At 46.1% G+C, this 12,900-nt stretch overlaps 1 protein-coding gene across 2 annotated transcripts in view; it reads left to right on the top strand.

The window, feature by feature from the left end:
• RAI14 (retinoic acid induced 14) overlaps positions 1-12,900 on the top strand; it is a 122,792-nt gene that overhangs the window by 71,312 nt on the left and 38,580 nt on the right. For both annotated transcript variants that reach the window (XM_032213562.1, XM_032213563.1), the window contains exon 3: positions 1,462-1,592. In XM_032213562.1, the coding sequence (XP_032069453.1) occupies positions 1,462-1,592 (131 nt within the window). The remainder of the gene's footprint in view (positions 1-1,461; positions 1,593-12,900) is intronic.

The raw sequence follows: 12,900 nt of genomic DNA, 5'->3' as shown, positions 1-12,900 counted from the left end.
TATGAAAGATTGGCATTGCCTTCTGTTTATAGAAAACCCAACTTGGATCAAGGCGACCAAAGGGCACATTTCTTTCTGAAGGCTGAGTTTAATGTAGGCTTGGTGTTTGTTTTTGTGAATTGAAGATGCTTTCAAACAAAGGCATCTCCAACCTTAACTTTTCAACGTGGACCAACTTGCAAAAGGCCAGAGTACATGGGAAGTTTCTTCTCTAACATGTTTTGGCAGTCCACTTCCCGTGGATTTTTCTAGGTCAACAAGATAAAAAAAATATCAGATTTACTGCAAGATTCAGCTTTCAAAAACACACTACTATGACTTTCCAAATACGGCCTTCAAACAATTTGTAGAGAAGTAATTTTCTTTATTATGATTTAATTCCATGTAACCTTAAGATAGGAATGTACAACTAATTAGCTCGAAAACCTTTTTTATGATACTTTATGATTCTCGAAATTGCTACACTGAAGTTCAGTGCTCCACTAACAATAACTGTGGTGCAATTTTCTGCAATTACCCAAGAAGATGACATAAAATTAAGTTGATGTCCCATTGCTATCGTCAGTCAAGAAAGCTTAAACGAGAAATGGATTTAAAGAAAGAGAAAAATCAGTGTTTGGGTTGCATACTTGGTGATCCAGGACCCGTCAACTCCTATCAATTTTTGGAGATTTTTGTCTCTCTCCCCAATAAAAACTCCTACAGATTAAAATAAGTACCTTTATAATAAGGTATCCTGTTAAGGACATAAAGGGGAAGCAAAATGTTCCCAAAGCCAAGCTTTATTAATCAATCCAAGATTCATTATAATAAACTTCCAACCACTGTGATTAGTATAACCAGAGATAAATGTGAAAGAGGGACCATTGTTGTCATTCTCATCATGATTCTGTCCCATACAAGGACATGTATGAGCCAGAAGTATTATTTAGGGCCGTGAAGACAAACCTATGGCACGCGGAGGCCATATTTGCTAGCAGGCAAGTCATCAGCTCTGGTGCACATGTGCGTGCTGGCCAGTTGATTTTCGGCCTTCCGGAGGGGGATGCCATTTTCAGCCTCCCCAGGCTTCAGGAAAGCTGAGCAGGGACTTGAACTTTCTTTTGGGTGGGGAACTTTCTTTCCACTGAGGGTAAGCACTGAGGGTGAGCCGAGGTGGCGCAGTGGTTAAATGCAGCACTGCAGGCTACTTCAGCTGACTGCAGTTCTGCAGTTCGGCTGTTCAAATCTCACTGGCTCAGGGTTGACTCAGCCTTCCATCCTCCCGAGGTGGGTAAAATGAGGACCCGGATTGTTGTTGGGGGCAATATGCTGACTCTGTAAACCGCTTAGAGAGAACTGAAAGCCCTATGAAGCGGTATATAAGTCTAACTGCTATTGCTATAAAGCCAACAAGTACCATATAAGGAATACTTTATTCACCTCCTTAATCCCCTTAAACTTTTTCTTTTTCTTTTACAGACTCATGAGTGGAATAAGAATGATGACCGACTCCTCCAGGCTGTGGAGAACGCAGATCTGGAGAAAGTGGCTTCTCTTTTGGGCAAAAAGGGAGCCAACGCAACCAAGCATGACAGTGAGGGAAAGACTGCGTAAGTTGACTTCACCTTCTCAGTTGAATAACCACGTTTGAGTCCAGGGAAGGCTATTTGGTTGAACCAGACCTCCAGATTCTCTACTTTACTGCTACTAAACTTTTATGACAAAATTGATGAAAACTGGCTAGCTTCATTTCCCATCACTTTGCCGCTTGAAATATAAGGAGAAATAGTCATAGGACAATTAAACATAGCAACTGCAACAAAAAAGAGATCCCTGCTGGTGGAAAAAGTTTGTGAAGGAGGGGGGATGAAAATTCTGGAATTAATGCTACTCCCTTTGACCTATGATGCATCTGCTACAGTCCTTAACTTTCCCCCTAACTGCATTAGAGTACTTGGCCATCAAAAGATGACCCACTTACAGTTGAACAGATCATTTATTTTTACAAATGAAAGCAAACATACATGTCCCAGGATAATGTTGCAGGATCCAATCTGGGTCAGTCACCGGGAACAGAGATTTAGTTTTCCGATCTTTTGGACTTGTGCTGGAACCCATTATCAAGGAATGTCCCTGAGGACGAGCTGCAGGATGAGTCCGTAAGCTCAGAAGATCTAAACCTCTGGTCCCATTGATCAACCCAGACTGGATCCCATTTATATTTAACTTCAGTTTTTGGTTAGCCAAACTAGATACCGTATTTTTACGCATATATCCCGCCCACGCAAATAACCCGCAGGTTTTCAAGATTTATGTAAAAAAGTTTTTATACACCCCGCCTTCTTATATAACCCGCAGCGGTGGTCTGGCCGGCTAGCGAGGAACGACGACCATCTGCTGGAGGCGAAGCGAAGGGAGCCCGTTCTGACCCGAGCTGCGTCCCTCCCCCTCCTCTAGCTCTGCCATTGCTGCAAACTCCACAGCGGCCCCCGTTTTCTCGCCGCTCCCGCCCACCCCAGGAAAAGGAGGAGGAGGAGAAGCGGCGCGAAGGGAGCGTTGCTTTGAGATGATCTCAAGCGGAACCCGAGGCGCGCCGGCCGTGCGCAGCCCTTTTACACGGCCGGTGCAGTTCCAGGAAAAACAACACTGCGCCGTGGAGAAGAAACCATTTTGCGCCGCCCCCCCCCCCCACCGATGAGAAAAAGGACCCCGGTGATGAGCGGAATGAGCTCGCCCACACAAGGGAGGAGGAGGGGAAGTTCCATTCATGAAGATGGGTTTCTAAGCGCACACAACAATTGGACAACGTTTTATATTGATGTGAAAATATTCGTGTAAAATATTTTCCGTATACCCCACCCACTTTTATACCCCGCGGGGGGGGGGCATGCGGGGTAGGTAAAAACGCACATTGCCCGCGGGTTATATGTGTGAAAATACTTAGATTGGATTCTGTAAAAAGTAAGTTGGAACAATAGCTTGCAAAGTGAAAAGGAGTATTGTTGAAAGAACAAATGAGACACATGTTTTGAAATGAGATGATCTTCTGGCATTTTTTGTTCCTTCCCCACCTCCAAGGTATTTTCCAATATTACTTTTCTCCTTATCTACCTAATAACACAATGGAGCCACGGAGATAAAGTTGCTGGAGCAATGTTTCTCAACCTTTGACAACTTTAAGATATGTGGAGCTCATATCCGCATACCTAGCATGATTGGCTAGGGGAATTCTGGAAGCTGAAGTCCACTCATTTTAAAGTTGCTAAGGTTGAGAAACACTGAGTTATAGAGGCATAGAGATGAAATCTTGATGGTTAGAAAGGGGAGCGTTCTTCCATTAGCATTTCCTCTTTATGCATTCAAACTAGGCTTATGCAAAAGGCCTAATTTAATAGGCATAAGTGCAAAAACATAAGTGATATGGAGTATGCATAGGAACACATGTAGCACCTACCAGAAATATCTTCAACTTATGTATTTATTCCTGGGCTCCTACAGCTCCCTCTGCAGCTGACAATACAGGCCTAGGAAAATATGCATTTGGTTTAAGATATTTTCAACATGTATCTTCCAAATCATGTTTTGCCTTCAGATCTATATCTCTGCACTGCCTTAATAAATAGAGCCCACTCTTTTTGCCTTGAGGCTAATTCACTTTTAGATATGTGTAGGATGGGGAATGTGTCATTCTGTGTCTGTATTAAATAGCATTAAAATTAATTTTGCTTTTTTTAAAAAAAAAACATACTTGTGTCTGTCTGGAGCTTCATCCTCATCACCTTGATAGCTGCTTGTGTTCCAGTTTGAATTCTGATCGCTCGTGCAGAGCGTGTTGTGTTTTTCTTCCTTCCTTTTTTAAAGACAAAAATAATATAAACGGTTCTAATGCTGAAAGCTACAGAAATACTGGTAATTGATTTCACTGGGCTCTTCAAAAATAGCTTACGGTTTCAAGTCCCTTGATAAAAGAAAAGCCCTCTGAATTAAATGTGTGGGTTGGAAAGAAAGAAGCAGCCAAGACCAAATGACTTTGGGCAATTTATGGAACCGTCTGAGGCTGAAAAACGGAGCGTGCTCGCTTTGTTTACAGAACCATGTTCTTGGCTAATTCTCACTTGCTCTGGATTTGCTTTTGCTGCGTTGTCCAGTTTCTGTTTGGATGAAGAAATGAAATTACATCTTTGAGTGACCTGAACTTGAAAGCTCTCATATAGCTTCAAATTTCCCAAATAAGGCTTCTTCCACATCATAATATGGCATGACAGGACCTACTTATCCCTTTGTTATGTTTAAGAGGAGAGAAAATGGGAAATGGATTGAGTGTCTGTAACAGCCAGAATGGGACAACTCGCCACAGACAACGAACCCTAGCCAACTCGCCATGGCCAATTTGCTGCAGTGCAATTCCAACAATTCAGTTTAATGATTTAAACTAATTTTAAAATTATTTTATTTTTTGCCATTCGCATTTCGTTTTGTCCTCCCTTTTGCATCCTTTCTTTAGCAATAGCAATAGCAGTTAGACTTATATACCGCTTCATAGGGCTTTCAGCCCTCTCTAAGCGGTTTACAGAGTCAGCATATTGCCCCCACAGTCTGGGTCCTCATTTCATCCACCTCGGAAGGATGGAAGGCTGAGTCAACCTTGAGCCAGTGAGATTAGAACCGCTGAACTGCAGATAACAGTCAGCTGAAGTGGCCTGCAGTACTGCACCCTAACCATTGCGCCACCTCGGCTCTTTACTTTTACTTTTTTACTTTTTTTTTTACTTTTACCTTTATTTGTATGCCGCCCTTTTCCCCGAAGGGACTCAGGGCGGCTCACAATTCAAAAGGGAGGGGGGAAACAACAAACAGTAAACAATACAGCATATTAAAAGAGAAAAAACGCAACAATCACACCATTCGAGTGGGGCTATAATCTTAACCCCAGGCCAGCCGGGACAGCCAGATCTTTACAGCAGCGCGGAAGGATTGGAGGGTGGTGAGGGTCCGAATCTCCACGGGGAGTTCGTTCCAAAGGGACGGAGCAGCCACCGAGAAGGCCCTCCTCCGGGTAGTTGCCAGTTTGCACTGGCTAGAAGATGGGATTCGGAGGAGGCCTAATCGATGCGATCGAATCGGTCTGGTGGAGGTGATTGGCAGTAGGCGGTCTCTCAAGTACCCAGGCCCACTACCATGAAGGGCTTTATAGGTGATAAGTAGCACCTTGAAGTGCACCCGGATATCAACAGGTAGCCAGCGCAGCTCGCGGAGGATAGGTGTTACGTGGGTGAACCGAGGTGCACCCACTATCGCTCGCGCGGCCGCGTTCTGGACTAGCTGGAGTCGCCGAATGCTCTTCAAGGGCAGCCCCATGTAGAGCACATTGCAATATTCCAGCCTAGAGGTCACAAGGGCACGAGTGACTGTTGTGAGGGCCTCCCAGTTCAGGTAGGGACGCAACTGGTGTACCAGGCGAACCTGGGCAAATGCCCCCCTGGTCATAGCTGACAAGTGATGTTCGAAGGTCAGCTGTGGGTCCAGGAGGACTCCCAAGTTGCGAACCCTGTCTGAGGGGCGTATAATTTGACCCCCTAGCCTGAGAGATGGAGTACTTGGCCAATTCTTGGGAGGGAAACACAACAGCCACTCGGTCTTTTCTGGATTGAGGACAAGCTTGTTGACCCCCCATCCAGTCTTTAACAGCATCCAGCCCCTGGCTCATCACATCCATCGCTTTGTTGAGTTGGCACGGGGCGGACAGATACAATTGAGTATCGTCCGTATATTGATGGTACTTTATCCCGTGCCGTCGAATGATCTCACCCAGCGGTTTCATGTAGATGTTGAAAAGAAGGGGGGACAGGACCGAACCCTGCGGCACCCCACACGTTAGGGGCCTAGGGGTCGATCTCTGCTCCCCAACTAACACCGACTGCGACCTGTCCGAGAGGTAAGAGGAGAACCACTGTAAAACAGCGCCTCCCACCCCCACCTCCCGCAGTCGTCGCAGAAGGATACCATGGTCGATGGTATCGAAAGCCGCCGAGAGGTCAAGGAGCACTAGGATGGAGGCATGGCCTCCATCCCTGGCTCTCCAGAGATCATCGGTCAACGCGACCAAAGTGGTTTCTGTGCTGCAGCCAGGTCTGAAGCCAGACTGGAACGGATCGAGATAGTTGGCTTCCTCCAAGGACCGCTGGAGCTGAAAGGCCACCACCTTCTCAACAACCTTCCCCACAAAGGGGAGGTTGGAGACTGGACGGTAGTTATTTAAAACAGCTGGATCCAAGGATGGTTTCTTCAGGAGGGGTCTCACCACCGCCGTCTTTAAAGCGGGGGGAAAGATCCCCTCCCGAAGTGAGGCAGTAACAACCGCCTGGATCCAGCCTCGTGTCACCTCCCTGCTGTTTACAATCAGCCAGGAAGGGCACGGGTCCAGCGCACATGTGGAGGCACCTACAGCTCTCATGGCCTTGTCCACATCCTCAGGGGCAACCGCCTGAAACTCAATCCAGCGATGACTTACCAGATCATCCCTTAGTGCCTCGGCTGGTACTGCGGGATTGGAGTCCAGGTCCACCCGGAGCCGAGCAACCTTGTCTGCGAGAAATTGGACGTAGTCCTCAGCCCTGCCCTGCAGCGGATCGCCCGTATCCCTCCTATTTAGGAGGGAACGGGTTATCCTAAACAGGGCGGCTGGGCGCGACTCAGCAGACGCAACCAGAGAGGCAATGTGTGTTTTCTTAGCCGTCCTGATTGCCCGAACGTAATCTCTGGTGCAGGTTGTCAAAAATGCTCGGCTTGATTCGGATTTGCTGGACCTCCAAAGGTGCTCTAGGCGTCTCCTTCGGCGCTTCATCTTTAAAGATTGTATTCCACTGTTTCTTTGATATTAGCGTAACTTTTGTCCCATGGTGAGTTGACCTGTCGCAGTTTGGCCTGATGAGCTATCCTGCAAGTGAGTTGACCGTGATGAGTTACTTGTGGCAAGTTGTCCTAGACCTTGTAATAGCTTCCTTTAAATGTATCCGCGTCATGTATTGGACTGCAGGTTGGGAATGATGTAAGAGCCGAGGTGGCGCAGTGGGTAGAGTGCAGCACTGCAGGCCACTTCAGCTGATTGCTAACTGCAGTTCGACGGTTCAGATCTCACGGGCTCAAGGTTGACTCAGCCTTCCATCCTTCCGAGGTGGGTGAAATGAGGACCCAGACTGTGGGGCAATATGCTGACTCTGTAAACCACTTAGAGAGGGCTGAAAGCCCTATGAAGTGGTATATAAGTCTAATTGCTATTGCTATTACTATTGATGGGAGTGATAGTCCCAAATATCTGCAGGGTTAGGCTAAATGTGTTTTGAAGACAGTGGGTGTTGCTGCTTGCCATCAACAGTGAAGCAAACATCTTAGACAATAGATTTTGGTTGTCATGAAAACACAGTAGGTTCTTGAGTTATATAATGTACAGATATTTTAGAGTCCAAAATGGGAAAGAACATTTTATGTGATTTTGTGACTCATTTTCCAGAGTAGTGATGCTGTTTGTTATAAATCTTGTGTCAGATGGAGGAGAGCCTCCATTTTCTCCTCTATCTTAAACAGCAAGGGGACTTAGGACCCAGATTCAAAGTTCTGACAGTCAGGCCACCTTATGGTCACACGACCAAACTTTGGATGCAGAGCAGCACGGCGGCATATATGGCCGTTTGCAGCATCCCATAAAAACTGGGGTTTTTTTAATAATAGTTTGATAGTTTTCCCAAAAACCAGCACTTTCAGGTTTTGGAAAACCACACCCATAGTGAACCATTAGTTTGCTTAATGACTGCAGTGTTCACTTAATGACCCTGGATTTATTTAATCACTGTGGTGATTGGTTTAACTACCACCGCAAAAAAAGGTTATAGAATCAGGTTGGTCACATGACAGGCTCATTTTACAACCATTATGACATATGACCATAATGAACAGGCTGTGTGATGGTCATACTGAAGGACTACTTGTATTGTAATTTTAAGTCATCTGCTTTTTATCAAATTCAATCTCCACTGGAATGGGACTAAGAAGAATGAATGGTCACTTGCATACATATCTTTGTGTATATTTTTTTATTATTATTATTTTTCTTTTCCATAGTATAATTACCCATGTTTCCCCCAAAATAAGACCAGGTCTTATATTGATTTTTGTTCCAAAGGGTGGAATTTTCCAGTTAGGTCTTATTTTGGGGAAAACACAGTATATCTATAGCAGTGATGACTAACCTTTTTGCCATCGCATGCTAAAAACAGGCGAACGGAGGGGGGTCGTGCGCGCATGTGCCCACATCTATAATTCTATGCACCTTCCCCCAGCGCATGCGCCCCCTTCCATGCATGTGCATGTGATGCCCGTTAATGCATGCCAGTGGTGGGTTCCGGATCCTGTTGCAACCGGTACTGTTGTAAAGGGACCCAGCGTCCTCCACATGAATGCGCACAGTGCGTGCATGTATCTTACCATCCAGTGATGCTTCTGCGATGCTCCAGTTGCTTGGCGGTGCATTGCACAGGTGCTGTACGCGGCGTGAGCGGAAGTGCAAAAGAGCTTAAAGACAGGTAAGGAGAGCAGGTGGGCAGGCCCTCCAGAGCACCATACTGGAATGGTACCCAGTGCTCCAGGCAGGCTCCGGTATGCCTGTACTGGGGTGTACCGCCTGCAGCCCACCAATGATACGCACCCTCCTCCCCTGTGCATGTGCACAACCCCCTCCATGCATCTGTGTGCAACTCTCCCTCCCCTCGCTTTTGGCGCGCAATGGCATGGTGGACCCATTTTTCACCCTAGAAAGCCTCTGGAACCTGGGGGGGAACCTCCCTGCCCCCCCTCCCCTGGAGGACCTCTGGAGGCTGGAAATGGCCCATTTTCATCCTCTGCAGGCTTCCGGAGGGCAAAAACAGCCCAAAATGCAAACTGGAAGTTCGGGAACAGACATTCCATAATTTCAATGGTTCTAAGTCTACCTGGAGTTACAGAGAGAGAAGTATTAATACAGCTTTCTTCAGCCGAAAAGTTTTTAAATGCATTGGATTTCAGTTCCATTATTCCCAGCCAGCGTAGGTATGCTGCTTTGGGATTATGAGGATCAAAGTCCTTCTCTCCTGGACTTCGCCACCAGGTTAAATAAGAATAATTCATAAGTTATTGGTACTGCAGAAATGCCACTTTTATCAGACTGAATTCTGCAGAAAAGGTGATTGATTTGATTGATTGATTTATTACATTTATATGCCGCCCTTTTCCCCAAAGGGGACTCAGGGTGGCTCACAATTCAATCAGGGAAGGGGGTACAGACAGGGGGATAAAAAAGACAAGACATAACAATACAAAATTTAAAAACACACAACAACCATACCATTCGAGAAGGGGGGCAAAAACTCTTTAGCCCCAGGCCTATCGGAACAGCCAGGTTTTAAGGGCTTTGCGGAAGGCCTGGAGGGTGGTGAGGGTTCGAATCTCCACGGGGAGCTCGTTCCAGAGGGTCGGAGCAGCCACAGAGAAGGCTCTCCTCCGGGTGGTCGCCAGCCGGCATTGGCCGGCGGATGGAATTCGGAGGAGGCCTAATCTGTGGGATCTAATCGGTCTATTGGAGGTAATTGGCAGCAGGCGGTCTCTCAAGTACCCAGGTCCAATACCATGAAGGGCTTTATAAGTGACGACTAGCGCCTTGAAGCGTATCCGAAGACCAATAGGCAGCCAGTGCAGCTCGCGGAGTTGCGTGGGTGAACCGAGGTGCACCCACGATCGCTCGCGCGGCTGCATTCTGGACAAGCTGAAGTCTCCGAATGCTCTTCAAGGGCTGCCCCATGTAGAGCACATTGCAGTAGTCCAGTCTAGAGGTCACAAGGGCGTGAGTGACTGTTGTGAGGGCCTCCCGGTTCAGGTAGGGGCGCAATTGGTGCACCAGGCGAACCTGGGCAAATGCCCCCCTGGTCACAGCCGACAAGTGGTGTTCGAAAGTCAGCTGTGGGTCCAGGAGGACTCCCAAATTGTGGACCCTGTCTGAGGGGCGTACTGTTTGACCCCCCCAGCCTGAGAGATGGAAAACTTGGCCAATTAGTGGGAGGGAAACACACCAGCCACTCGGTCTTGTCCGGATTGAGTGCAAGCTTGTTATCCCCCATCCAGACCCTAACAGCCTCAAGGCACTGGCACATCACGTCAACCGCTTCACTGAGTTGGCATGGGGCGGACAGATACAACTGTGTATCATCCGCATACTGATGGTATTTTATCCCGTGCCGTCGAATGATCTCACCCAGCGGCTTCATGTAAATATTAAACAGGAGGGGGGACAGGACCGAACCCTGCGGCACCCCATAATTCAGGCGCCTAGGGGTCGATCTCTGCCCTCCGACCAACATCGACTGCGACCTGTCCGAGAGGTAAGAGGAGAACCACCGTAGGACAGTGCCTCCCACCCCCACCTCCCGCAGTCGTCGCAGAAGGATACCATGGTCGATGGTATCGAAGGCCGCTGAGAGGTCAAGGAGCACTAGGACGGAGGCATGACCTCCATCCCTGGCTCTCCAGAGATCATCGGTCAGCGCGACCAAAGCGGTTTCCGTGCTGTAGCCAGGCCTAAATCCCGACTGAAAGGGATCTAGATAATCGGTTTCCTCCAAGGACCACCGGAGCTGAAAGGCCACCACTTTCTCAACAACCTTCCCCACGAAGGGTAGGTTGGAGACTGGACGATAGTTGTTTAAAACGGCTGGATCCAAAGATGGCTTCTTCAGAAGGGGTCTCACCACCGCCGTCTTTAAAGCGGGGGGAAAGAACCCCTCCCGAAGGGAGGCAGTAACAACCGCCTGGATCCAGCCCCGTGTCACCTCCCTGCTGTTAGCGACCAGCCAGGAGGGGCATGGGTCCAGTACACATGTGGAGGCACTTACAGCTCCCATGGCCTTGTCCACTTCCTCAGGGGTAACAGCTTGAAAATCAATCCAGTGATGTCCATCCAGATTCTCCCCTGGTGCCTCGACTGGTGCCCATAAAATGGTCATAATCTCAGGGGCTGAGTCTTTTTACACAGCTGCTAGTGCCAGGCAAAAAAAGAAGACACACTGGCAATAAATTCTGTAGCTGGTGCCAGTACATTTGCAAGGTCACTGAGTTGGAAATTTAGGATGGAAGAGAGGCTGCTGAATCAGACAATACAAACCGTCCAATTTATAGCCAGAAAAGTTTTCCCTCTAATAAACAGCATTCATTGCAGATAGGATTATTCAAGACCTGAGCTACACAGGTGAGGGGAAATTCAGAGAAACGGAAATACATTGTCTTAAAAGAAAAGTGAGCAATAAATTTACTTGATAATAATAGTCCATTCAATGATGTAAAAGCATTGCATCTGGTTATCTGATGACAGTAATTTTTTTTTTCATAGAATTATCATAGATTTTCCTGAATAACAGGTTCTTAATTTGAAGAATAATTGGTCTCAGTCAGGGTTGATCAGTAGAAGCCATATTGAGTCTGACGTCACTCCTCACATGGATGCTGAAAAACTTTGTGTAGTGTCCTAACCTCTTTCATGGCTTTCTACTCATGGAGATGAGTTTACAAGAAGCTTGTCTGTTATGGTTAATCTTAGTTCTCAGCAGCTTTTTATGTGTATGTGTGTGTGTGTTTTGTGACCATTTGTTCCCCCAATTCTCTAGTATGCACAGAGAATTGAAAAGGAAGAGAGATGAAGCCCTTAGTTTCTCACTTTCTCCTGAACTTTAGAGATATTCAGAACTCCAGCAAACCTGTGAGTCATTTCTGAATCTCTCTGAAGACTAGTTATATGTAAACAGATATCACCAAGAGAGGACTTTCTAGGACCAAACATCAGATAATACTGAAGTTCCTACTTCATCCAAGATCTACCTCTAAAAATTACACCAAGAATGTCTTGGTATATATATATTGTAGCTCTAAATCGGGGCTGTCAAACTTGGGGACCGCAGGTCAGATGCGTCACATGCTGCCCACGAAAGGGGGGGGAAGCCACGATACGTCATGTGACAATGCCATGATGACACACGTTTGACATCCCTGCTCTAAATTAACTTAGTCTTCTCCAACATGATGTTTTTAAGCTCCAACCAATCTTGGCATCAAACATGCTGGTGGTGGAGGTGTAACCCAGCACATGGTTTAAGTTGCAATTTGGAAAAGTTGTATTAAGCTTCAGAATACCTTAAATAGGGTGTTCTTTTTTCATTCTATTCTTGAATCACTTTTCAAACAAAAAACATTTGTTAGTGGGCTTTCAATTAATTGCCCTTGTCCTTTTTTGGCAAACAGTTGCCAAACATGGTTGGTTGATTGTTAAACTGGAAGGGGCGGGGGAGTCAATTTTTTCCTTTCCTAAGGCAATTTGAGACTAGAGGTTCATGTTCTGATGTAATTTTTGTTAAAGCAACAATGATCAAATCTATAAATTTTTGTTAGGCTGTAAACTGATTAATCCATTTCTCTCCTTCGGCGTAGAGAGTAGCACAGCTGCTCTACAAATTAGAAATGGCATTAAGGTTATTTTACAAAGCATAAGTCAGAGTTTAGATTTGATGGATTCATAGCTTGTTATATATGAACCACAGATCACATTTAAAAAAAAAGCCCTTCAGCCAATGTCTAAACAAACAAGGTTCAAACCTTGTGCTTTTTTTCTGGTTTGATTTCAGTTTATTGTAAATTGTTGCTAACATGTAATAACAGTTTTAAGTATGCTATGCTAAACTAAACTGGCTGGCTTCTATGAAAAGTGGGCAGAAAGTGTTGTAATTCATATTATTCAGAGGGATGTTCTGGCTCCATTTAAAATTAAATTATGTTTACCACATGTGAACTAGCCCTTTACATGTACTTTTTAAAGTAAATTAAAATAGGAAGGTGGACAAATGTGAT

Source organism: Thamnophis elegans, chromosome 3 (genome assembly GCF_009769535.1).
Source record: "Thamnophis elegans isolate rThaEle1 chromosome 3, rThaEle1.pri, whole genome shotgun sequence".
Classification (NCBI taxonomy): Eukaryota; Metazoa; Chordata; class Lepidosauria; order Squamata; family Colubridae; genus Thamnophis; species Thamnophis elegans.
The sequence above is the reverse complement of the archived record's forward strand: the minus strand, read 5'-3'. Positions and strand labels throughout refer to the sequence as shown.